The 26241-nt window shown below is 42.0% G+C and overlaps 3 protein-coding genes across 5 annotated transcripts in view; 1 reads left to right on the forward strand and 2 right to left on the reverse strand.

Moving 5' to 3' along the window:
* Nucleotides 1-842: 842 nt before the first annotated feature.
* LOC106573064 (transcription initiation factor TFIID subunit 3) lies at nt 843-13646 on the reverse strand. The gene is made up of 7 exons (XM_014147730.2): nt 13293-13646; nt 11956-12207; nt 6759-8656; nt 6588-6670; nt 4683-4911; nt 2208-2314; nt 843-1972 (listed from the first exon to the last, which is right to left on the reverse strand). The coding sequence occupies exons 1-7, from the start codon at nt 13456-13458 to the stop codon at nt 1858-1860; spliced, it is 2850 nt and encodes a 949-aa protein (XP_014003205.1). The 5' UTR covers nt 13459-13646; the 3' UTR covers nt 843-1857.
* A 26-nt stretch (nt 13647-13672) lies between these two features.
* Nucleotides 13673-23798, forward strand: LOC106573065 (rab GDP dissociation inhibitor beta). The gene is made up of 11 exons (XM_014147731.2): nt 13673-13874; nt 14361-14468; nt 14889-14988; nt 15505-15639; nt 18499-18697; nt 19233-19364; nt 19595-19694; nt 19915-20086; nt 20406-20550; nt 22267-22321; nt 23276-23798. Exons 1-11 carry the CDS (start codon nt 13830-13832, stop codon nt 23429-23431), a joined length of 1347 nt encoding a protein of 448 aa, XP_014003206.1. The 5' UTR covers nt 13673-13829; the 3' UTR covers nt 23432-23798.
* Nucleotides 23799-23861: 63 nt separating this feature from the next.
* LOC106573063 (uncharacterized) overlaps nt 23862-26241 on the reverse strand; it is a 32402-nt gene continuing 30022 nt past the window's right edge. For all 3 annotated transcript variants that reach the window (XM_014147727.2, XM_014147726.2, XM_014147728.2), the window contains exons 18-22: nt 25923-26048; nt 25633-25786; nt 25282-25387; nt 24949-25130; nt 23862-24773 (exon numbers count right to left, since the gene is read on the reverse strand). In XM_014147727.2, the coding sequence (XP_014003202.2) occupies nt 24673-24773; nt 24949-25130; nt 25282-25387; nt 25633-25786; nt 25923-26048 (669 nt within the window). In that variant the 3' untranslated portion in view covers nt 23862-24672. The remainder of the gene's footprint in view (nt 24774-24948; nt 25131-25281; nt 25388-25632; nt 25787-25922; nt 26049-26241) is intronic.

The following is a 26241-nucleotide window of genomic DNA, read 5'->3' on the forward strand; positions in this document are numbered from 1 at the left end:
TTTCTTTTTCTTATTTAACTCTGCATCATTGGGAAAGAGCTTCTAAGTAAGCATTTCTCTGTTGTATTCAGCACATGTGGTGAATTCAAATAGATTTCATTTTGTGTATTACCACACCAGGAAGACATTACTTCTTAAACATTCTGAACTAAGCTTTACTTTAACATCCTACCTACCTTAGGCTTTTTAAGCATTATAATAAAAAATTATGAAGGTTCATACATGTTTATAACAAGAGATAAAGCATTACACCAGTTGGCTTTAAGTAAAATGTTACCGGAGAGTATACTTGAACATTCTGCACTAGGTTTTAGTACTTGAACATTCTATTAAACTATACACTAGACTTTTGGGTGCCAGTCCATTTCTGCTCTCTTACCAACTCCTTATGGTATTTGGACATGCATAAGGAGTTGGCAAGGGAGCAGAAACATTTACTTGAACACTCTGCACTAGACTCTTCTTGGTTGCTTCAGCTGAGACGGCTAGTGATTCACCTCCAGCTGGTGACACGGATATGTTTTGAGCAGTATGACTCCCTGCTCCTCAGACAGAAATCCAAAGAAGGCAAAAATGACATACTACTTCTTCATCAAAACATTTTCTGATTAATTTAACAAATTCAAATTCACTGTTTTGTTAAAATATTTCCACTGTATTTTCATTAATTAAATGCATCAAAACAAAGGGAAAAATGTATAAGGAAAGGTTCAAAATTGCACAGAACAATCAATGTAAATGCATGAAGGAAGATAGAAGTGCGTATGCCCTCAAATGATATCAAAGTAAAGTTGCGTACAGAGAAGTTAGGTACAAATGAGTGACTTCTTTTGAAAAAAAAATTGATGGCAATGAGACGGTTAGGCTTTAATATTGTAAATATCAACAAAATGAGATACGTGTACAACGAGCACAGCTACAGTATAACTCTGATTGGGGGACAATTCATAAGAAGGGGAAAAAATAAAAAGTTAATTAAAAAAAATAATACAGAAAATCATTAAAAACCAATCATTTGGAAATTGATTTAACAAGTCAGAAGACTCCTAAGAACAGAATGCACTTGGCTTGGTTGGAAGTTGGTATTTACGCATTTTATAATACACACAAATGCAGTTACCTTTATATACATGACATATTTAAATGATACTGCAGAAAACCAGGGGGATCTGAATCTGTCATTCAGTTTGATGTTATTGACCTTTTTGTGGAAATACTAGCCTTGTTCCCAGATATGTTTGTGTTGTCTTGCCATCTCCAACTCAAGCCAAAGGAGTTGGCAAGACAGCACAAACAGATAACGGACCAGGCTATGGAAATACTAACAAAACAACAAGAATAATATGAAGATGGATGAATGTAGATTTTTCTCTATGCCGTGCCAATGCTATCTTTGACACATTGAACTCAACAGTGATCGGTTTGTAACCACGATGATGGAAAGGCATGATCTCTGTGACGGCATCACACCTACTGAACGCTGGGCCAAGGGCTCTCACAACAAAGACTGCGTCCTAATTCTCTAGATTTAAACAATGGTGGAAACTCTCTCCAGCCAATGCTTACATCAATCCAATGCTTTTAGTGTGCAAGCCACATGCACACTTTGGGAGAAGGGTACAGAACTAGGACGTAGCCTTAAAAGCTGAGGTTGGATATGTGCTGGTTAAAGAGTCTGTTAGGCTCATGTCATTCACTAAAAATCATCAGGATGTGTGAATGTCTTATCTGTCATGTTTTTAATTTCTTTGTTTTCTTTTTTTTTTTACAGCAGTGCCAAGAGTGTTCCAGTATGGCTTGAAGAAGCAGTCAGTCCAGCTAATGAAAAGTCCAAAGTGTGCTTTGTTTTGCATAGTCTCAATGCACTTTGTGTTTCCGCTTCTTGTGTTTTTTGTCCTTCTTCTTGCCAGCACACTTCACACAGAACCACTGCTGGTCCTCGGGAGGGGCCGAGACCATCCCAACACATGGCCTGAGGAGAGAAGAACGGAGTCAGTGAGTGAGTGAAAATAGGAGGGAAGTTGGAGGGATATAAAAGTAAAAATGGATATCAGCTTTCCACAGCGCAGCATAAGTATATTTTTTAGTTTTCAACAACTAGTATCCTAGTAAATGTTCCTCACTATGCTTCTACAGCAATAACTAGTCATATCAGCTGGACTGAACCACAGTAGATAAATGAATGAATGAAGCAAAACCTTTCTTACCAATGGTACCAGTCATCGCAGTCATCACAGCCGATCATGGGACTGCCGTCATCAGGCTTGTTGCAACCAGGACAGATCCAGATCTGGTTCCCCAACTCATCACGAATCTATGGAGAGAAAGTGTAAGCAACAAGACACTCAGGACTAAAATAAGAATATACAGTTGAAGTCGGAAGTTTACAAACACCTTAGCCAAATACATTTGAACTCAGTTTTTCATAATTCCTGACATTTAATCCTAGTAAAAGTTCCCTGTCTTAGGTCAGTTAGGATCACCACTTTATTTTAAGAATGCAAAATGTCAGAATAATATTAGAGAGAATGATTTATTTCAACTCTTATTTCTTTCATCACATTCCCAGTAGGTCAGAAGTTTACATACGCTCAATTAGTATTTGGTAGCATTGCCTATAAATTGTTTAACTTGGGTCAAACATTTCAGGTAGCCTTCCACAAGCTTCCCACACTAAGTTGGGTGAATTTTGGCCCATTCCTCCTGACAGAGCTGGTGTAACCGAGTCAGGTTTTTAGGCCTCCTTGCTCAAACACACTTTTCAGTTCTGCCAACAAATTTTCCATAGGATAGAGGTCAGGGCTTTGTGATGGCCACTCCAATACCTTGATTTTGTTGTCCTTAAGCCATTTTGCCACAACTTTGGAAGTATGCTTGGGGTCATTGTCCATTTGGAAGACCCATTTGCGACCAAGCTTTAACTTACTGGCTGATGTCTTGAGATGTTGCTTTAATATATCCACATAGTTTTCCCTCCTCATGATGCCATCTATTTTGTGAAGCGTACCAGTCCCTCCTGCAGCAAAGCACCCCCACAACATGATGCTGCCACCCCCGTGCTTCACAGTTGGGATGGTGTTCTTCGGCTTGCAAGCCTCCCCCTTTTTCCTCCAAACATAACGATGGTCATTATGGCCAAACAGTTCTATTTTTCTTTCATCAGACCAGAGGACATTTCTCTAAAAAGTACGATCTTTGTCCCCATGTGCAGTTGCAAACCGTAGTCTGGCTTTTTTCTGGCAGTTTTTTCTGGCAGTTTATGAGCAGTGGCTTCTTCCTTGCTGAGCGGCCTTTTAGGTTTTGTCGATATAGGACTCGTTTTACTGTGAATATAGATACTTTTGTACCTGTTCCTCCAGCATCTTCACAAGGTCCTTTGCTGTTGTTCTGAGATTGATTTGCACTTTTCGCACCAAAGTATGTTCATCTCTAGGAGAACCCATCTCCTTCCTGAGTGGTATGATGGCTGCGTGGTCCCATGGTGTTTATACTTGCGTACTATTGTTTGTACAGATGAACGTGGTACCTTCAGGCGTTTGGAAATTTGTCCCAAGGATGAACCAGACTTGGTAAAAAAAAGAGAGAGATTTCGGTAATTCTGTCAAATGTGTCTCACTCATCAAGTCTGTATCAGTGCAGCCGATGTCCCCTGAACACTTTACAATGCAAGAAAATACTGGTAGCTTCCAGATTTGTAGGCTAACTTTCCTTGCTAGCTTACAGCTGAAGCTAACATCAATTCACTACCCTAGTACTTTGTTTGTGATAATATGCAAACAAAGCAAAAAATATACTGATTTTAAAGCTGATTGCCACCAACTTTATTAATTCACTTAAAATCGTTCTCTCTCACGTGTCTCTCCCAAAGATGACATATTGCCTCAGCGAACTGACTGTGTGAGAGTAGGGCTCAGACCACCGCCCCCCTCTTGCCTTGTGAATGACTCATTACTGGTTAAAGAGACAGCGCGCACTTTTAGAAAATAAGCCACTTCTATGCAAATGTTGATGATCAGTACAATAATATAAGTCCCAAATGGAAGAAAAACAGATTGTTTGTAATCTTTAGCCCCATGATATCATCCAAAACATGCTCACTAACTCAATGCAACACACACTCCTATTGAATATGTATTCACCTGTATTGTGACTCTGCCTAAGCTACATCCAGTTCATCAATAGAGATTTACCATTCAAATAAATTGCCATTATTTTATGTAGTTAGATTGGTAAAAACAAAGTCACATTGATTGTATAATTTATTCATTAAAGCATACATGTCTGTCTCTGAAAAACTTGACTTAAATTATTTTTTAAATGTAATGATGTTGAACTCAAAAGATGCCCAGCAACTGAACAGAGCAATAGCTGAGTTCCCCTGTCTGGATCAAGGGCCATTCTGTGACTTTAAACTAATATGCCTTCTTTTTTTGCCGTGGTATCGAGTATTGTGATACTAAACCTGGTATCGAAGTCAAAATTCTGGTGTCGTGACAACACTAGTCCAGCCATGCACTGCAGACATCACAGTCAAACTCCTTGTAGGCTATTCCCTGATGAAGTTGCTATCACAAAAGGGGTCCCCGGCCCCAAAAAGTTTGAGAAGCCCTGAGATAGAGGATAGCCATGACAGATACATCATTTTGTATATGGTTGAGGTAGAGGGTCTGACTGGGACTCACCACGTATGTTCTGACAGTTTCAGTGATCACACTGCGTACAGGCAGTTTGCTGGAGGACAGAATGGAGGCGGGGGAGAGCAACGAGGGTACAACTGGGGACAATAGTGGTGGAGGTGGTGGGGGCTGAAGGCGACTGCCAGGTCCTGATTTAGTGGCGGTGATCTTGGGTGCTGGCATCTTGGGTGGTGGCAGCGATGGCTCGGAATTGGGAACCACCTTACTGATTACTCTGGAGATGGATATAAAGAGAAACAGGGGGGGGGGTCAAACCAGAGCCTATGACACATTACTGCATGCGGATCAACAATACAGCTGCCTTGCAGCGCAGAGCCAACAAGATTTGTTAGGTACAGTATTTCTATGTATGGTTTCATATGTGTTGTATGTGTTTGATGTACCTGTATGATGTGGACAAATTACAGTGCATTTGGAAAGTACATTACAGCCTTATTCTAAAATTGATTAAATTGTTTTTTCTCCCCTCATCAATCAACAAATATTACATTTACATAAGTATTCAGAACTTTTACTCAGTACTTTGTTGAAGCACCTTTGGCAGCGATTACAGTCTCGAGTCTTCTTGGTTATGAAGCTACAAGCTTGGCACACCTGTACTTGGGGAGTTTCTCCCATTCTTCTCTGCAGATCCTCTCAAGCTCTGTCAGGTTGGATGGGGAGCGTCGCTGCACAGATATTTTCAGGTCTCTCCAGAGATGTTCGATCATGTTTAAGTCCCTCCTCTGGCTGGGCCACTCAAGGACATTCAGAGACTTGTCCTGAAGCCACTCCTGCGTTGTCTTGGCTGTGTGCTTAGGGTCGTTGTCCTGTTGGAAGGTGAACCTTCGCCCCAGTCTGAGGTCCTGAGCGCTCTCTGGAGCAGGTTTTCATCAAGGATCTCTCTGTACTTTGCTCTGTTTATCTTTCCCTCAAACCTGACTAATCACCCTGTGTCCCTGCTGCTGAAAAACATCCCAACAGCATGATGCTGCCACCACCATGCTTCACCGTAGGGATGGTATTGGCCAGGTGATGAGCGGTGCCAGGTTTCCTCCAGGCGTGACACTTGGCATTCAGGCTAACGACTTCAATCTTGGTTTCCACAGACCAGAGAATCTTGCTTCTCATGGTCAGAGTCCTTTAGATGCCTTTTGGCAAACTCCAAGCGGGCTGTCATGTGCCTTTTGCTGAGGAGTGGCTTCAGTCTGGTCACTCTACCATAAAGGCCTGATTGGTAGAGTGCTGCAGAGATGGTTGTCCTTCTGGAAGGTTCTCCCATCTCCACAGAGGAACTCTGGAGCTCTGTCAAAGTGACCATCGGGTTCTTGGTCACCTCCCTGACCAAGGCCCTTCTCCCCCGATTGCTCAGTTTGGCCAGCTCTAGGAAGTGTCTTGGTGGTTCCAAACTTCTTCCAATTAAGACTGATGGAGGCCACTGTGTTCTTGGGGAGCTTCAATGCTGCAGACATTTTTTGGTACCCTTCCCCAGATCTGTGCCTCGACACAATCCTGTCTCGGAGCTCTACGGACAATTCCTTCGATCTCATGGCTTGGTTTTTGCTCTGACATGCACTGTCAACGTTGGGACCTTATATACAAGTGTGAGTGAGCCTTTCCAAATCATGTCTAATCAATTGAATTTACCACAGCTCGACTCCAAGTTGTAGAAACATCTCAAGGATGATCAATGGAAACAGGATGCACCTGAACTCAATTTCAAGTCTCATAGCAAAGGGTCTGAATACTTATGTAAATAATGTACCTCTTATTTAATCCATTTTAGAATAAGGCTGTAACGTAACAAAATGTGGAAAAACTGAAGGGGTCTGAATACTTTCCGAATGCTCTGTAAGTTAAATGAAGGGACATATATATGGACAGAAAGTTTAATTGAATTGAGAAACATACATTTTGTCCTGGCCAGCCCCAACCCTTAGGGTAAGCCTGGGGATGACTGGTGATGGGACAGCCACTGGAGTCTCCACCCTCACCTGTGACAGAGGGAAGAAAGGAGAGCAACCAGTTAGTCACTGTTATAAACGCTACACTATAAATCAATACTGGAAAAACACAACTTACCTTTTCGAGCCTAATCCTCTCTTTTTCCTTCTCTTTCTCCTTCTCCCGTTTTTCCTTGTCTTTCTCCTTCTCTTTCCTCTTCTCCTCTTTCTCCCTCTCCTTCTCCTTGGACTTTTCCCTCTCCTTCTCCTTCTCCTTGTCTTTATCTTTCTTCTTCTTCTTCTCCTTCTTGTCTTTCTTCTTGTCCTTCTCCTTGCTCTTCACATCCTTTTCCTGGAGAATAGGCGGAAGAGGAGGCAGCATGGAGGGTAGGCGGAGACACGTCGATGGGCTGAACAGGGCAGGCGTGTCAACCAAACCGAACGGGGTGAGGGAGGATATCTTCTGCCGGTCCTTACCCTTGTCCCGCTTGTCTTTGCCCTTCTTGCTCTTCTCCTTGTCCTTTTTTTTGTCTTTGTGTTTGTCCTTCTCCTTCCTGCCACTGCCATCCCCTCCATCTCGCGACTTGATCTTGATCATGGAGCCCTCTGGTCCGCCAAACCCTGACCTCTGACCCAGGAAGTGTTCCCTGAGGTCATCGTCCTTGTTACCGAAGTCCTTCCACGGCATCTTGGCCTCCTTGGAGAAAGAATCTTTGCTCTTATCCCTGTTCTTATCCTTGTTCTTCTCTTTCATCTTCCCCTTGTCCTTATCCCTCTCTTTATCTTTTGGCTTCTCTCCTTTCTCCTTCTTCTTCATCTTTGTCTTCAGCTCCTTCTTGAGTTTCTTCTTGATGTCAGCCGAGGAGACAAGCTTGTTCTTCTCCTCGTACATCTTGAGGAGGGGCTCAGGGGTCGGGGGCGAGGCGGATGCTGAGGACAGGTATGATTCGCCTTGGGGGTGTCCTGCATTGGGACCTCCCTGGTTTACTTTACGTAGGACCTCGTTGATGGAGTCGTCCATGGTCCAGTTCCCGGGGCCACCGCCTGCGTTGAGGTGAAGCGGCGTAGAAGTGTCTTTACCCAGGCTGTTGGCACCCAGCGAGAGCTTAGGAGTTCCGCCTGGCTCCATGATAGTAAGCCTCCGTGGAGAGGAGAAGCCATCACTCTCCGACTCAGAGCCTGATGAGAAGGCAAACGGGTCAGGCTCCCGCTCAGCGCATGCCCTGGCAATCACAGCGTCGATAGAATCGTCAATATCAGCGTTGTCGCCGCCAGGTTCGCAGAGTTTATCAGAGACGAAACCCGCCGGGTCGCGGTCCTCCAGGCTTTGCCGCACGTGGATGTTTTCCTTTCCCATCCTCTCGCTGAGGGCCGACAGGGGAAGTCTCTGTAGGGCCAAGGCCTGAGCCTCTGCTTTTCCCTGGGAGTGAGAACCAGACTTGACTCCAGAACCCATCTTGGGGCTCTTGGGACTTTTAGGGCTCTTGGTCCGGCCCGGGGACTTTTTCCGCTCCTTGGAAGATTTGGGCGAGCGGATGGGGCTGCCTGACATAGCCCCACCAGCATTGACCCCCTTTGGGGACTTAGTCCGTGGCCTACCAGGGGATGAGCCTTTGGGCCCTTTGCGGCCTTGACCGCCATGAGACTTATGATCAGAGTGTCTCCCTGGGGTCACCGGCTGGGGTCTGAACAATGTCGGAGGCCCAGGTGTCTCTGGGGACAGAGACATTGAACCCATGCTGTCGTGGGAATGGGAGGCCATCATGCCTGGAGGGACACGCTGAGGGTTGAGGGAGGTGAGGGGCTCCCTGGGCTCCATGCTCCAGTCCGGGCTGAAGCCAGGGTGCATGCGAGGCCTCTTGGAGGTGGGCATCATACCCATGGCGGCATCGGGGCTGTCCAGGTGTCTCTTCACAGGGTGGTTCTCATCGTTCACCACCTCGTCGTCATCCATGTCCTCGTCTGTATCGTCAAGCGGGACCTGCATGGCCTCGGCAGAGGTGCCCATATCAGCCAGGGCTTCTTCCTCCTCCTCTTCTATAGATGGGAGAAGGGAGAGAGGATGAGACACAGCAAAGAGAAGCAGAGGGAGAGTGAGAGAAAGTCAAAGGTTCATTACTGTCATTCAATCAATCTCACCCTCTGATTAGTATTGTATTAAAGGACAAAGGGGGGGGGAAGCATTGATTATCTGTCCATCGTAACCCCATTAACACACGAATGCACGCACACGTGTCTCATGTAGGGCTGTTGCGGTGAACATATTACCGCTACCCCAGCAGTCATGAGTCATAACCGCAGTCAAACGGTCACGGTGATCTCCTCTTAGGCACTCTGGACATGCATTCAGTCCCCAACTCGTTAACAACTGTCAGGTTGCTAATGGCCTGGTACTCAGCGCTCTATTGTCCCTCTAACCACTCTGACATCAAAGCAAATGCAATCGAAAATCCCATCAAACACTCATCAGAACAGTATCATGCTTTTTAAAACTGACCTCACTGTGATGATCAATTTGAAGAAAGAAGTTCAACAACAGGTTGAAACTGAGTGGAAAACATGGTCGTTGTGGATGTTGTTTCAAAGCCTAACACAACTAAATGGACAGCGCTCTCTAAGATTAAATCAAAACACCCATAAGCATTCAGTGCCTTCAGAAAGTATTCATACCCCTTGACGTTCCAAATTGTTTTGTGTTACAGCCTGAATTTACACACTATACCTCATAATGACAAAGTGAAAACCTGTTTTTAGAAACTTTTGTAAATGTATTCAAAATGGATACTGAAATACCCCGTTAAGGAATCACCTTTGGCAATGATTACAGTTTTGAGTCTTTCTGGGCAAGTCTCTAAGAGCTTTGCACAATTGGATTGAACAATATCTGCCCATTATTCTTTTCAAAATTCTTCAAGCTCTGTCAAATTGAATATTATTATTCTGTACTTCCTTCTTTTCACTCTGTCAATTAGGTTAGTATTAAGGTCTTGTTACGACAATGTTGTTGATCCATCCTCAGTTTTCTCCTACCACAGTCAATAAAACTCAAACTGTTTTAAAGTCACCATTGGCCCGATGGTGAAATCCCTGAGTGGTAACTGAGTTAGGAAGGACGCCTGTATCTTTGTAGTGACTGGGTGTTTTGATAAACCATCCAAAGTGTAATTAATAACTCCACCATGTTCAAAGGGATATTCAGGTTTTTTTTATTTATTTTTTAAACCGATCTACCAATAAGTGCCCTTCTTTTCTTTGCCCCTGGTCTTTGTGGTTGAATCTGTGTTTGAAATTCACTGCAAGACTGACGGACCACACAGATAATTGTATGTGTGGGGTACAGAGATGAGGTAGTCATTCAAAAATCACGTTAAACACTATTATTGCACACCGATTGAGTCCATGCAACTTATCTGACTTGTTAAGCAAATGTTTACTCCTGAATTTATTTAGGCTTGCCATAACAATTTTTTATTAATTTGTAAAAATATCAAAAAACATAATTTCACTTTAACATTATAGGCCTGTGACACAAAATCAGATTTTAATCCATTTTAAATTCAGGCACAAAATGTGGAAAGAAGTCAAGGGTTGTGAATACTTTCTGAAGACACTGTATATGCTCTGTGTGAGTGCCATTTGGATCTCTGGACATTTTCTCCCTTTGGTTTAGATTATCCCCATTATGCAAAGTAATATTTCTAAATGGGTAGGCATGTTCAATCTAGTATCAACATTGGGATTTTGTATCACATTAGTATCTAGATGTTCTCTCATTAACCGCAATGCACTGCAACAACTTTCTTATTTGTGAAACTATTCCACCTGATTACCTTAACAGCATTCACACCTTACTAGTATTGGATAATGAGGCGAGGGGATTCTATTCTCGCTATCGAGCAGTTTGACTAGAGTTAATTGATTCGGCAGCTTAATTTTTATTTTACCTTTATTTAACTAGGCAAGTCAGTTAAGAACAAATTCTTATTTTCAATGACGGCCTAGGAACAGTGGGTTAACTGCCTTGTTCAGGGGCAGAACGACAGATTTTTACCTTGTCAGCTCGGGGATTCGATCTTGCAACCTTTCGGTTACTAGTCCAACGCTCTAACCACTAGGCTACCTGTCGCCCCAAATGTAGATGTAGATGCATTTGTCAGGGCGGCTTTTAAACATTCTGAAAAACATAATTCCACTTTGACATTATGGGGTATTGTGTGTAGGCCAGTGGGAAACAAAAGTCAATTTAATCCATTTTAAATTCAGACTATTTTTTACAAACAAAATGTGGAAAAAGTTAACGTGTGAATACTTTCTTGAAGGCACTGTATTAGAGCTTATGCATAGGCCTATAAAAAAACAGATTTAAAATAATGATTGTGCCTTTATAGCCGAATACGCATGGCAGAAAAACATATATTTTTTAAAATAATGATTTAATTGGTCTAGCCTATACTCCAAAATTAAACTAATTATAGTACTGGACTGTATTATGCATACTGGATGGGCTGGTTACCTTATGCTACGTTCCAAACTTTCTATCCATGAGTCTAGGAGAGAACCTATAGGCCTTGGTGATGCTGTTGGCTCATTGATTGTGCAGGGCGGCTTCGAGTTAGCCTACAATTATAGTGCATTTGTATTTGATTTTGAATAGCCTAGTAATAAAGGCATTTTTTATATTTTCATAATTAATAGGCTGACATTACCTTTGGCAACAGAATATCTCACCACTGTTCGTTTCCATCTCCGCCTCTCTCTCCTTCATTCCTTTCTCGAGAGGGGCTGTCAACAGTTTAATGCAATATGTTTCATTGTGAAAACATTGCTATCGACGTTCCAGAACAGATTTCAGTTGGTTTCGCAAATTAAGCACTGGGTAGCTGCAGGAACGCTGTTGGCGAGTCTATGGCATACAGAGTTTTGGCGGAATATAACCTGTCACACAGCAAGAGGCTGCATGCTCCTCAAACAGTGGTTGATACGTGTAGTGAAATAGGCTAAGCATATAACATACATTCTGTTCTTCTGAAATACATTTTCTTCATATCATGATTCTTTAGACCTGCCTAAAATAAATAATGTATTTATTGTGATGATGTATATTAAACTAATTTATTAGACTTTAAATGTAGATGTTCCAAAGGCGCACATCAGCGGCTTGTATGTGTGGAGGCCTGGAGATGTTAATGTCCTTATGTTAATTAACGGTCAATTACCGAGGCCAGCAGTCATTTACATGACAATAACCGGCTGACGAAATGTCATGACCGCCACAGCCCTAGTCTCACACACACAGTTCCCTCACACACACAATTAATATTGTTAAAAGTCCCCACCTTCTTGCAAAGAGACCAAGGGTGGCATATAATCTGGAATGTATTCCCTCCTCTCCTCGGCATCCCCTCGTACCCCCGCTCCAGGCTGAGGGAACTGCAGCATGTTATTTTTGCTGAGGGGGAAGAGAGGTGTCTGCTGGGAGAACCCCACAGGCTCCAGGTTATGGACATAGTCCTCCAGCTCAGACAGGCTCACACCCAGCAGTCTGAAGGCCTGGCCCACGTCCTCCAGTACTGGGTCTGTTCGCCCATCTAGGACGAGAGGAAAAGTGCATGCATGAGACGTGATCAAACCTTTATGTTTCCTTCTATGCATGCATATATGATACATGTACTATAGATGGGTTAGCTGATAAAGTAAAAAACGATACGCATGCTTCAATGGGGCAGACGTCTGTGTTATTGTGATTCTGGATGGCCAGATAGCTGGCAACAATGACTAGAAGCTGCTATGTGGGGGATCGTGGGTGGCTTGTTTCAGTTAGTTTTATCTTGTTCTTGATACCATGTTTTGTTTTGAGGTGTTTTGACTGAAGTCACGCCTATGCAATATAGCTCAAATTAGCAAGCTGGGAAACCAACAGCTGTAAGTACACATTTGAGAGACAAGTGCTCATGACATTGTGAAAATGTACTTAAGTTTTCAATAAAGTTTACATGTTGTCAACAATCTAAGCCAACATTGTCTGTTTTTGCCCCACAGTTGCGCATGCGTCGGTTGTTGCTAAACAACCAACCCGTCTATAGTGTACACACTATAACAAACTAACTGAGTCTTTTACACCATTGCATGACGTAAGAGATTTTCAAAAATCAGACAAAAGTTATTTTTTTTAGACCATCAATTATGCCTTCAGCAAATCATTGATTAAATTCAACCCAGGAAAGACAGTGCCATTTACAGCTAACGTTACTTAGTCTTTTTTTAAGCCCATTTCTAAACAAGATGCCACACTGTTTTCATTGGAACTACAGTTATGTTAGAACACTCCCCCATGTTGACATCTGAGCTAGCTAGTTAGCACCCACACCACAGTATGACCCGTTTCAAATTAAGAAACAAACATGGTCATAAGCGACTAAATGTATATAATGACTGTAGTTAGCTAAACATTAAATCAATGTAATGTTTGGGAAATGGCTTTTGCAAACCAACCTAGTCATTGTTTACATGACTAACGGCTAGGCTAACTTTACTGTACATGTCCCTGACAACCTCAGCACTAGGCCTTGATTGGAGGGGGCGCTAGTCACAGAGCGTGGAATAAACAACGCGACCCAATACCTAGATATATTAATTTAATTTACAGTGGACATGTCTGAAATACAGTACTTACACAGCTCCGAGTATCGATGACAACCCCTAGCTAACTGCTGGATATATCTGTGAAGAACATCGGAGAGCAGGTCGCAGGCTGTGAGCTGCACTGCATCCCAGCCCAGCGCTTGGCAGATCTGCGCCACCGACACACGCAGCAGCGAGCGAGCATAGCTCTCGCACATCTTGCTGACTTTAATAACGGTCCTAGTTTATTCAATCCCTACTATAAAACATCCTCCTGGTCTTCATGATGCATGAAAGACGTGCAGGTTGTGAACAAAATGCTCGATGAGGGATACTTCTGACATCTATTCGAGTATATATGTTGGCGCTCTTGCCAGAGCCGCCATCTTGTTTCCACCGACAAAAACCCATCCCAGAAAACGTCGATTAGACATGCGCAAAAACATCCGCCAACCCACAAAGAAGGGTACGTTCACGGGTATCATTACCTGCGCTGTGCAGCCGAACAACTTCTTAACTATCAAACAGCCATTCCATTTTCACTAACAAAAATATATATTTAGGGATAAAGTACAGAAGGACACTCAGTATGGATGAAGAATACGATGTTATTGTTCTCGGGACCGGCCTAACGGTGAGAACTGACAAAAGCAATATAGTACAACCGTCCAACAATGGTCACAGCTACTAACCTAGGTGTGTAGGCTAATCTGTAGGCTAATGTCATGGCCAACAAGCCGCTAACTAACGTTAGTGCTAAATTAGCTTGCTTGCTCGTTTGTTAGATCTCAATTTTCAGATTTTGTTTCTCGGGAAATCGGTGTCTACTATGTTTCTCAGTAGTGTTATCCGAGTGTGGTGATACTTTCCCCAGTCAGCAACAAGGGACAGCTCCCATACAACAGTATTTCCAGTTATTTTCCCTATAGTAAAATGTAGCTAATTAGCTATGCTAAGTAGTTACTGTATCAGCTAGCTAGTTGTGTTGTTAGCTAGCTGGGCTTACATTTTTCTTTACTGTGTTGTTTAAATTGTTTACACATTTAAAACATAAATGACAATTTTTACATTTCTTTTTGTGTAGCTACCTAGCTATCTGACTTATCTTTTTCTTCCATAGGAATGCATTCTGTCTGGCATTATGTCAGTGAAGGGGAAGAAGGTGCTTCATATGGACAGGAACTCTTACTATGGAGCAGAGAGTGCGTCCATCACACCACTGGAAGATGTAAGCAAAGGCACACAAGATGAATATGACCCTTTTCATACTATAATGCCGAACCATACTTGGCTCACTGGGATATTTTCTTTACACATATTCCCTTCCGGCAACTATGGTGGATCCTTAACTAGGCCAGCCCAGTAATTGGTTTAACTTGGCTCAGTAGTGTCAAAAGGGTTTTAGATTATTAACCTTAGGTTCCACAGCCCCCACTGTGTGGTGCTATCACACAGATAGTAATATGTTATATTGTGAATGCTATCACTCACGTCTCAGTGTTATATCAATAGTTGAGGCACAGCTGAGTTTCACATACTCAAAATCTGACAGTTTTATTGTTAAATAAACTAAGTCATTAATGAAATTGATGAAGTAATAATACAAAGTTTAATCATTTATGTTTGTCTTCTTCTTGTCCCCCTCCAGTTGTACAAGCGCTTCAGTCTTCCAGGCAAACCTCCAGAGTCCATGGGAAGAGGTCGGGACTGGAGCGTGGACCTCATCCCAAAGTTTCTGATGGCCAATGGTAGGAAAGCAATGTGGAGTCTATTCAATTCACTAGGATCCCAAACAGAACCAAACGGAATGAAACTGTGAGGAACCAACGTGCATTTGTCCAATAGAAACTTTTGTTTTTGTTGCAAAACGTTTTACATTTGGAGTAAAGGGCTTCTGTTGCACAATGTTTTGCAACTGTTTGCTACGGTCATCGTCTAATGAATACACCCATGGTATTCTAGATATAATCCTCAGTGATGGTTTGTGTTCATTAGCCACGACACAGAAGAAAGGGGACTGTACAGAAAGGGACTACTTGGACTTGTCCAAGAAGACGTTTTCATTTTCTTTTGCAAAATGTAATAAAATGTTTTCCATCGCATGCCCTAATGAACACAACCCACATAAACTACTTTTTATGAATGTTATCAAAGGCCTCTCCCTCAGCAGCTTGTTTTGTCTTGGTATACATCAGGATCGTTTTGACATGTTTTCCATTGCATGCCTTAACAAATATGACCTCTTTTTTTTCTTCTATACCCAGGTCAGCTTGTGCGAATGTTGCTGATCACTCAGGTGACCCGTTACTTGGACTTCAAGGTAATCGAAGGCAGCTATGTCTACAAGAAGGGAGCGATCTACAAAGTGCCGGTTACTGAGACAGAGGCACTGGCCTCCAGTGAGTATATCACTGGGATTTTCATTTGCCTTTTTCTATAATATAGGCTATGCCAGATGCTTTTATCCAAAGCGACTTACAGTACAGTGAGTGCATACATTTTTTGTAAAGTTTAGAAAAAAAGATTTGTGTCACTCCTAGGCCTGTTGAGGTGCAATATTACCGCCAAACCGGCGGTCGAAAATCATGAAGTCAGTCAAATTCCATGTGACTGTTTAGTCATGGTAATTAGGATTCTCCAATTAGGCTACTCAGCACTCTATTGTCCCTCTAATCACTGACATCGATGCAAATCTAATCAAACACTTAATGAGAGCCCATGAGCTCATGTTGCACAGTAGTTTTGACAGGCTATGCAATTCAGGCTATGCAATAGCCTCTATTAAAAAGAGGATCAGCTTTCTATATTTATTTATCAACTTTCCTAATAAACTCAGCAAAAAAAGAAACGTCCCTTTTTCAGGACCCTGTCTTTAAAAGATCATTCTTAAAAATCCAAATAACTTCACAGATCTTCATTGTAAAGGGTTTAAACACAATGCTTGTTCAATGAAATCATCATTGGGAAACATGTCAATCCCCCCGTTAGAAATATGATTTGCCCAAACGGTAAGCTTCATCTTGAAGGCATCCACTTCGTCCCTCTGTTCAAATCGATTGTGCCCCCGTCCCTTGCTTTGACACAGTGACCGAATTCAGATAACCAATATCTGCCAGGTAGGCAACCATCGTGAGCTACTTCTCACAATCGGAATGTTCAGCCAGAGGTGACTTGTTTTCCGAAAGAAACGCAGCAATCTCCACTTGAAGTGGGTATGTGTGGGGCAAGAACATTATTGTTTTACTCAGTGAGTATGTGCAGCGCGAAAACCCTCTGAGTCCAAACGTAGCTAGCCATTTCATCACTGCACATGCAAAGTCAGCAACAATAAGCGGTGCGGCGGTATCCTTTCAAATATCCTTTCAAAATAAAAGTTTAGGTGCGGCGGTTACCATTCAAAATAATGTATATATATTTTTTATATATTCTTGCACAAGTCCCGCGACACCCCCCCCCCCGTTGAGATTCACTGCTTTAAGAGATACAGTTATGTGTTTTTCCTGTCCTTCATGAGATCACCAAATGAAACACACTCGACATGACTGTCCCTTAAGTGTCCACAGATCATTCCCACATTCTCAAAAGTAGAAATATTGTTTAGTTCTCCCATTTTGGGGATTAGGGGTTTTGAACTAAGAGAAGCTCTTTGTTCTGGTACCAGGTATTTATGACCTGTCGTAAAGTCATAAAACTGTAGAGAGGGGGGGCTATGATTCTCCCCCGAGGGCACGTCATGACAATAGTTTATCAACATTTTAAGCTAAACGTTCTTATCTTTTGCTTCAGGCTCATTGCTAGTGGTTGTATTCATTTTGGGTCTATCGCATCCCACAACTATCCCGGACTATGTTTGGAATATTTATTTCTCGCACAATAGAATAGGTGAACTTTTTTGTACTATGGGGGATAGTAGATTGACATAGGCTAGTGCTTTTGCTGTTCGTTAGGCCAACTCATCTTGTTGGCTGATGAAAAGTAAATCTGGACAATTCATCCAATATCTTCAATAATCGCCTCGGAATTGGATAATGACGCACGCAGTTCAGTCCTCAATGTGTCTGTCTTCACTTGTAGCCTGTGAGAAAGACCCAATCACATGACTGAGAACCATGTGAGTGAGAGGTGCTTCGGCACGCAGTGGGGAGAAGGGAATTATAATTATTATATTCAGCCCAAGGGCATAATGGCCACTGGCTGCATAAAACAAAGCAGAGCTCATGCCTTTCACGCAACTTTTTTCCAAATCATCATTAGAGTCACATTATGCAGCCTTAGAATGTATTAAAAATCAAAACATATAGGCCAACATTTGTATCACAACTTAAGTTACATAAATAACTCTAAATTAAGCATATGAAATTAACTGTTTCTTTGTTAAGAATAGCCGCATGGGCGCACTCCCTCATTGTTTGGAGAAAATATAGGTTCTATTTTATTCAGCTATGTTCAATTGTATTCTTCATACTATAAAATAATTATACAGAATTCTAAGCAAATCTTGTCTGCTAAATGAACTAGTGTAGCCCACAGCCATGTGGCATAGCCAGATCAGGGCCTAACATAAGGACAACTCAGAGTATGCTATTCTGTTCTGAAATACACTACATTTTCTTTAGACCTGTCTAAAATAATGGATTTATTGTGATGGTATAGGCTATATTACATGGATTTATTAGACTTTTTAAAATGTAGATGTTCCAAAGGTCTGCATCAGTGGCTTGTAGGCTTTGCGTGGAAGACAGGACATGCTAGATGTGTTTATGTTAATTAACGGTCAATTACTGTGAGACCGGTAGTTATTTGCTTGACAATCACCAGGTGACACAATTTCATGACCGCCACAGCCCTAGTTATCTTCTCAGTTGCTTATTTTTATAATAACGTGGATTACCTATGCTACTCGATTAGCAAAAGGTTTTATGACGAGTAAATCAAGAATTCTATTAACTTATGCTATACAGAGTGTACAAAACAGCTTTCGTCACCTTGTAGAGTCCATGCCCCGACAAATTGAGACTGTTCTGAGGGCAAAAGTGGGGGGTGCAGTTCAATATTAGGTGTCCAGTAATGTTTTGTACACTGTGTATACCACTTAGCAGAAGCTTTTATCCAAAGTGACTTAAGGTGAGTAAGTGCAGGAATTTAAGCCACAAATGAACCCACAACCTTTCGACTTGAGCCACACAGAACCACATTCTTAGTCTTATTTCAAAAGGTTTTTCTTTTTCTGTCTCACTGACTTTTTTGCACCCGCTCAGGTTTGATGGGGATTTTCGAGAAGAGACGTTTCAGGAACTTCTTGATTTTCGTTGCCAACTATGATGTGAACGACCCCAAAACCATGGAGGGTGTCGACCCCAACAAGGCGACAATGCGTGACCTGTACAAAAAGTTCAGCCTGGGCCAGGATGTGATGGACTTCACTGGCCACGCCCTCGCGCTCTACAGGACAGACGAGTAAGTGGCTGTGTCTGAAATGGCACCCTATTCACAATATATAGTGCACACATTTTTACCAGGGCCCGTAGGGGTCTGGTAAAAAGTAGTGCACTGTATAGGGAATAGGTTGCCTTTTCGGACACAAGACTGTGCCGTCATCACCACCACTACTTGAGTTAAGATGGCACATAGGCTGTTTCACTTCCCTTACTACTTGTGTATCAACTTTAATATATATTTGTATGTTTCTTGCTGTTCTATTTATCATTTTATTTATTGTGAATGCCCATATATGGTAGTAAGTCACATGAAAGATTTGTAGGCACCAATCAATAGCCAAGATAGTCAGCTTTCCGCAAACACCCAGCTTTTGCTGATAGGGGTACCGTTCTCATACCAGACTGAATTGAATAAAACAAATCTAATAGGGTCCCCAAATATGCGGACTTTACAATTTAACAAGTGTCAAATTTAAAATATTTAGAAGCATTTATTATGGCTTATTCATGAATGTTATAACGAAGTGTTATAATCACATTGTTTGATCTCTCAGCTACCTGGACCAGCCCTGCATCGACACCATCAACAGGATTAAGCTCTACAGTGAGTCTCTGGCCAGATACGGCAAGAGTCCTTACCTCTACCCTCTCTATGGCCTGGGGGAGCTGCCACAAGGCTTTGCCAGGTAAGATTCACTTGTTTACCTCCTCCCTGCCATTATCATTTGTCCGTCTTAAGCCTTTTGGTTGATGAACCCAAGGTTTAATTCCTGCAGGGATCACATACTCACACTGAAAATGTGTACACTCACTGCACCATAAGTTTAAAAGCGTCTGCTCAGTGGCACTAATAATATGAACCCATCCCATGCTCCACTATTCACCAGTGTCTTTGAATTTATCTCTCTTCCTCTAGGTTGAGTGCTATCTATGGTGGGACCTACATGCTGAACAAGCCCATAGAGGAGATTGTTATGGAGAATGGAAAGGTAGTGGGGGTCAAGTCAGAGGGAGAGGTGAGATTTTGTCAAATGTGTATATATAAAATATTGTTTGATATTAGTTCTTAATGGCGATTTAATAAGGGCGGTGTATACAACCAACACATTTTGAATGTTTCCAGATGGAAGTTGGCTAACCCTATACCTTACCCAAAACGTAAACTTCACCCTTACTCTAACCCATCCTAACCTTAACTATAACCCTAACCACTACCATCTCTCCTTCCCTCTCTAGATAGCCCGCTGTAAGCAGCTGATCTGTGACCCCAGCTACATCATGGACAGAGTCAGCAAGGTCGGCCAAGTGGTCCGTATCATCTGTGTCATGAGCCACCCCATCAAGAACACCGGCGACGTCAACTCCTGCCAGATCATCATCCCTCAGATCCAGGTCAACAGGAAACATGGTGAGACTACTGGATACCTAGCCTACATAAATACTTAATAATATATTCGTAACCATACATACCACATTCATAAGCAGTAGATAAGCGTTTCATAAATCCTTGTGTTGAAATGAAGTTGTCACAGAAATATGTTGTGGCTTTTTGAATGGTATTGACCGTGTTCATTAGGCACCAAATAGAATAAAAAAATGGGGAGGGACCTGGAAAAAATGCCAATTTTCAGTTTCAAAACATTTTGCTAGTTTTTATATCCTACTGAACACCGCCTAGTAGAGCTTAGTGAATAATATGTCACTGATCTGTTGTGTTTTCATTTTAGACATCTACGTGTGTATGATCTCCTCGGCCCACAACGTGGCAGCGCAGGGCAAGTACATTGCCATCGCCAGCAGCGTAGTGGAGACCAATGACCCAGAGAAGGAGCTCAAACCAGCCCTGGATCTATTGGAGCCCATTGAACAGAAGTAGGTCTTTGATTCTATGATACTATACAGTGCATTCGGAAAGTTTTCAGACCCCTTCCCTTTTTCCACATTTTGTTACGTTACAGCCTTATTCTAAAATGGATTAAATAACATTTCCTCATCAATCTACACACAATACTCCATAATGACAAAGCGAAAACAGGTTAAGACATTTTTTCAAGTTTATTCAAAATAAAAAAACAGAAGTACCTTATTTACTTAAGTATTCAGACCCTTTGCTATGAGACTTGAAATTGAGCTCAGGTGCCATTGATTCCATTGATTATCCGTGAGATGTTTCTACAACTTGATTGGAGTCCACCTGTGGTAAATTCAATTGATTGGACATGATTTGGAAAGGCACACACCTGTCTCTATTAGGTCCCACAGTTGACAGTGCATGTCAGAGCAAAAACCAAGCCATGAGGTTGAGGGAATTGTCATAGAGCTCCGAGACAGGATTATGTCGAGGCACAGATCTGGGGAAGGGTACCAAAAAAGGTACAGCATTGAAGGTCCCCAGGAACACCGTGGCCTACATTATTCTTAAATGGAAGACGTTTGGAACCACCAAGACTCTTCCTAAAGTTGGCCGCCCGGCCAAACTGAGCAATCGGGGGAGAAGGGCCTTGGTCAGGGAGGTGACCAAGAACCTGATGGTCACTCTGACAGAGATCCAAAGTTCCTCTGTGGAGATGGGAGAACCTTCCAGAAGGACAACCATCTCTGCAGCACTCCACCAATCAGGCCTTTATGGTAGAGTGGCCAAACGGAAGCCACTCCTCAGTAAAAGGCACATGACAGCCCGCTTGGAGTTTTCCAAGGGCACCTCAAGACTCTCATACCATGAGAAACAAGATTCTCTGTTCTGATGAAACCAAGATTGAACTTTTTGGTCTGGAGGAAAGATGGCATTATCCCTACGGTGAAGCATGGTGGTGGCAGCATCATGCTGTGGGGATGTTCTTCAGTGGCAGGGACTGGGAGACTAGTCAGGATCGAGGGAAAGATGAACGGAGCAAAGTACAGAGAGATCCTTGATGAAAACCTGTTCCAGGGCACTCAGGACCTCAGACTGGGGCGAATGTTTCCAACAGGACAACAACCCTAAGCACACAGCCAAGACGGCGCAGGAGTGGCTTCAGGACAAGTCTCTGAATGTCCTTGAGTGGCCCAGCCAGAGCCCGGACTTGAACCCGATCGAACATCTCTGGAGAGACCTAAAAATAGCTCTGCAGCGATGCTCCCCATCCAACCTGACAGAGCTTGAGAGGATCTGCAAAGAAGAATGGGAGAAACTCCCCAAATACAAGTGTGCCAAGCTTGTAGTGTCATACCCAAGAAGACTCGAGGCTGTAATCGCTGCCAAAGTACTGCACAAAGGGTCTGAATACTTATGTAAATGTTTTATTTAAGTTTCTTTTTTATACATTGACATTTTTGCTAATGTCATTATGGTGTATTGTGTGTAGATTAAAGGGGGGGAAAACTGTTTTCATGAATTTTAGAATAAGGCTGTAACATAACAAAATGTGGAATAAGTCAAGGTGGTCTGAATACTTTCCAAATGCACTGTAGTATGTTATACTACTAGCACAAGGGCTCACATCACTGGAATTCAATGCTGTAATATTATTTTCGCATGACTGAGGTGTAAAGCACTTTGTTGGTTCCAAATTCATGTTTCCTTACCCTGTTGAAACCTTCTCTCCTCAGGTTTGTGAGCATCAGCGATCAGTATGCACCAACTGACATGGGAGAAGACAGCCAGGTGAGTGCATATTTCCTAGTCCTCTTGTTGGGCTGCACTTTGAAATCGACAGGAGGCGCAAACATTTTCTGAACACTAACCACGTTTCCATACAGTTTTTATACGAGTAAAGTCATATTTAAAAAAAAAAATAAGTAGAGCTGTAATGGAAACAGGAAGTTTTGGTGTAATTTTATAAATGCCGACAGATAATTTGTTCGTTCGACATGGTGGGATCTTTTTGTGTCTGAAATGGCGGTGGTAACGACTTTATGTAAAAATATTGATATAAAAACCAGCATATCGAGGTAAATTTGGAGTCAAGTGATATGGTGTGTGGTCCTCCCACTACGACTTGGGAAACCATGCAGTTATATTAGGCTACAGATGAAACACTATAAATGATGATAATGCGGGGTGATAAGTTTGATGCTGCTTTCCAATAAATATCAAGGGTCTTATTCTGGTGACATGATTGATGCTTGACTGCCGTTTGACAAATAAAAATGTTCTCGCTCTTATCCATAATAATCTTATAATGTAGACTAGCCAACCCACACAGCCTACCCGCACTACAGTATCTGCAAGATATTGGCTAGAGCGCAGGTGCCAAGACCAGGAGTAGGCACATTTTGCTATATAACATACATTTATTTTTTAGGTAGAGTTGGAAACGCATTGAATTTTAGATTTTTATTTGCTACATGAACATTTAAGTGAAAAAGTACATTGTGCACTGATTTTTATCGGCTACACATCCATTTGGTGGAAACATAGCACTGGTGGGAAAATCCTGATATTTTCTTGGTTCATTTTAGAATATTCGCATGAAAATCTGTCGCCAATTGGATGGAAACCTAGCTATAGACTTACTTAGCCTATTCATTCATAGGCCTGTAGACATGTTTTGTATACATCATTTGTTTAGACTTTTTTCCCCCCTTTTTCCCTTCTATGCATCTGGGATATCTGCAGATATTTATCTCCCGCACGTATGATGCAACGACCCACTTCGAGACCACCTGTGACGACATCAAGGACATCTACAAGCGCGTGATGGGCACTGAGTTTGACTTTGCAGAGATGGAGCGCACGAAGAATGACATCTTTGGAGACGCAGGTGATCAGTGATAGTATAGTGTAAGCAACATGTTAGTGTCCAGACAGCTCCAAATCTTAACAAACTGGTTTATAATCCAAAGGCATTGTTGGAATCTGTATCTATGACCCTTTAAAACAACGGAAATATGTTTGTAGAAAAAAATAAAGAAATATTTTGGATGGCTGCGTTTTTATAATGAATTTGACAGTTGGTTAAGAACATGCAATGATCACATTGTGTACCATCATGAAGGTTTCTTCAAATTCTGACATGTGAATGTCGCCAAAGAGCTTTATTCAGGGGTTTATACGTAGTCAATAATTGTGATATAAATTGTATTTTTACATAAGGCAATATTCTGTGTTAAAGTGAAATAAACAATTATTTTATCTGTAATCGAGAAAATAACCTTGGTCACTCTTTTTCTGTGTGTGTATATGTCAAAAAAGACAGGGAACATTTAGTCAATTTCTTTATCGCAAAGGTGCAATAAATGTATTTACAAACATACAAATAAATACACTAACACAGAGCTTGTGCATTGAAGCGGATGTCATCGTTAATCTATACAGAATCTACCTGTCATAGAAAATTATTAAGAATAAATAAATCTACACAAAATGTTACTAAATAGTGCAATGATCTACACTAAGGAACCCCCCAAAAAAGAGACTAAAACAGCAATACACAAAGCCTTGCTATAAACAATTTACAGATAATTATTTTAATCTTACACCACAATGATTTAGATCAGTGTGTCAAACTCCCAATGACTCCCTAAAAAGCAGATTTTGGAGTGAAGGGGCATCCCCTTTCTGTGTGTGGTTCTTCTCGAGGTTACAAGGTTTCCCTTGCCACTGTTCTTCTGCTTGCTCTTTGGAGTCTGGGTCAGGTTCATTTAAATCACTTGGTGACAGCTGTTGATAATGTACACTGAATTTCTGTCTGTAATAAATCCTTTTTGTGGGGAAAAACTAATTCTTATTGGCTGGGCCTGGCTCCCCAGTAGGTGGGCCTGGCTGCCAAGTGGATGGACCTGGTTTCCAAGTGGGTGGGCCATGGCTGCACCCCTGACCAGTCAGGTGAAATCCATAGATTAGGGCCTAATTAATTAATTTAAATTGACTAATTTCCTTACATGAACTGTAACTGAGTAAAATCTTTGAAATTGTTGCATGTTGCATTTTATATTTTTGTTCAGTATAAAAAGGGCTTTATAAATCAAATTTGATTGATGTACTGAAGACTTCTGTCAGGCTTTCCTGTCAGTTTAAGAAATAGTGCAATTGTCACTCTGAGAAATCAGCAAGAAGGAGTTAATATTCATTGTGAATATCCCATGTTTTGCAAACGCTTTGTCTGCCGTTGTGTCTGCAAAATAAATAAATAATTGTCAGAAACTAGCATTCTTGCGACTAAGAATCCCTATGTATTACAAAAATTGAAATTCTTTCAATGTTAAAGGTCCTAATTACCCCCAATCAACCCCAAAATACTAGAGCTAATCTTAACGAATGCAGTATAGGGAAAAAGTCTGATCTCTCACCAGTTATAAATACAGGTAGACGAGCTGATACATTCTGGACCTGCAGGCGGATTAGACAGTGGAGGTAGTTGGGTCGTGTCCTTGAAATGACGTCACATTCATGGTAGGGTAAGACCTCAACCATTCCAGCCTCCTGGCAGATGTCCATGAAGCTCTTTTTACCCTGTGCCTCAGCACTAGAACTGTAGAGGGAGGAATGATCAGTTCTGGCAGTTCATTTGAATCTTAGTTTCCTTGAATTACAAAAATGACACTGGCTTGGATTCAAACAAACACAGTGTGTTTGACTACCTGCACTGTGATGAACAATTACAAGCGCAAGAATAAGCTTACCGTGCGTTCTCTTTCAGCTTCCGGCTGTCTTTGTAGTGCAAGAGCCATTTCCACTTCCCCTTTTTATTCAGCCCCTCCAGGAAACCAGACATTTTCTTAATGTTGCCTGGGAGAAAGAAAGAGACATTGAGTAACTCACACACATCTATGCAATGTTGGAGGGGACATCATAGCCTGGCCCCAGATCTGTTTCATGCCAAACATCGGCCACAGCAGTTGGCAAGATGACACAAACTGATCTGGGACCAGGCTAGGGACATCATAGTTGCTTATAGAGATTGACAGTTGTGGAAACATAATGAAATGTAACAAATGCACTTTGTTCTCTTGCAAATTGTGAAGTGTCCATACTGAGACTGAGTGTGTCCAGTGCTGCTCCCTCAAACACCACAAAACCGCCTTTGCTGAAGAGTTCTTGGTGAGTCAGGTTCACAATGTCATCAGGACGGTCAATACCAGCAAACAACACATTCTGAGACTTCTTCAATTCAAGCAAGTGAGGGACCTGAGGGTGAAACAGAAATCTCAAAATGACGACAATGTAACCACGAAAACCGATTCAAAAGGCTGGATTTCAAACCTGGATTGCTTATTCTTTTCCAGGAGTTTGAGATACTTTTATAAGTCTACAACAGTCTTACCTCACAAATGTGTTCAGCAATATCTTCGTTCCTCAAGATAATGTATAGAGGGGATGAGGGAGTATCCTTTCCAAGGCAGAATTGAGACTCTTCTACTGTTATGTGTCCCTCTGCTTCTAACAGCTCCTACAAAAATAACAAGCTTGTTTTTAAACATGGTGCAAGAATGAACTTTGGCTTTCATTGTTGTACAGCTTATGGTACGGTTTCGTACCCTGGTCCCAGATCTGTTTGCGCTGCATAGGCTGTGGTCATTTGTGACTGACCATAGAAGTTGGCAAGACAGCACAAACTGATCTAGGACCAGTCGAACATTTAC

Source organism: Salmo salar, chromosome ssa16 (genome assembly GCF_905237065.1).
Source record: "Salmo salar chromosome ssa16, Ssal_v3.1, whole genome shotgun sequence".
Lineage (NCBI taxonomy): Eukaryota > Metazoa > Chordata > Actinopteri > Salmoniformes > Salmonidae > Salmo > Salmo salar.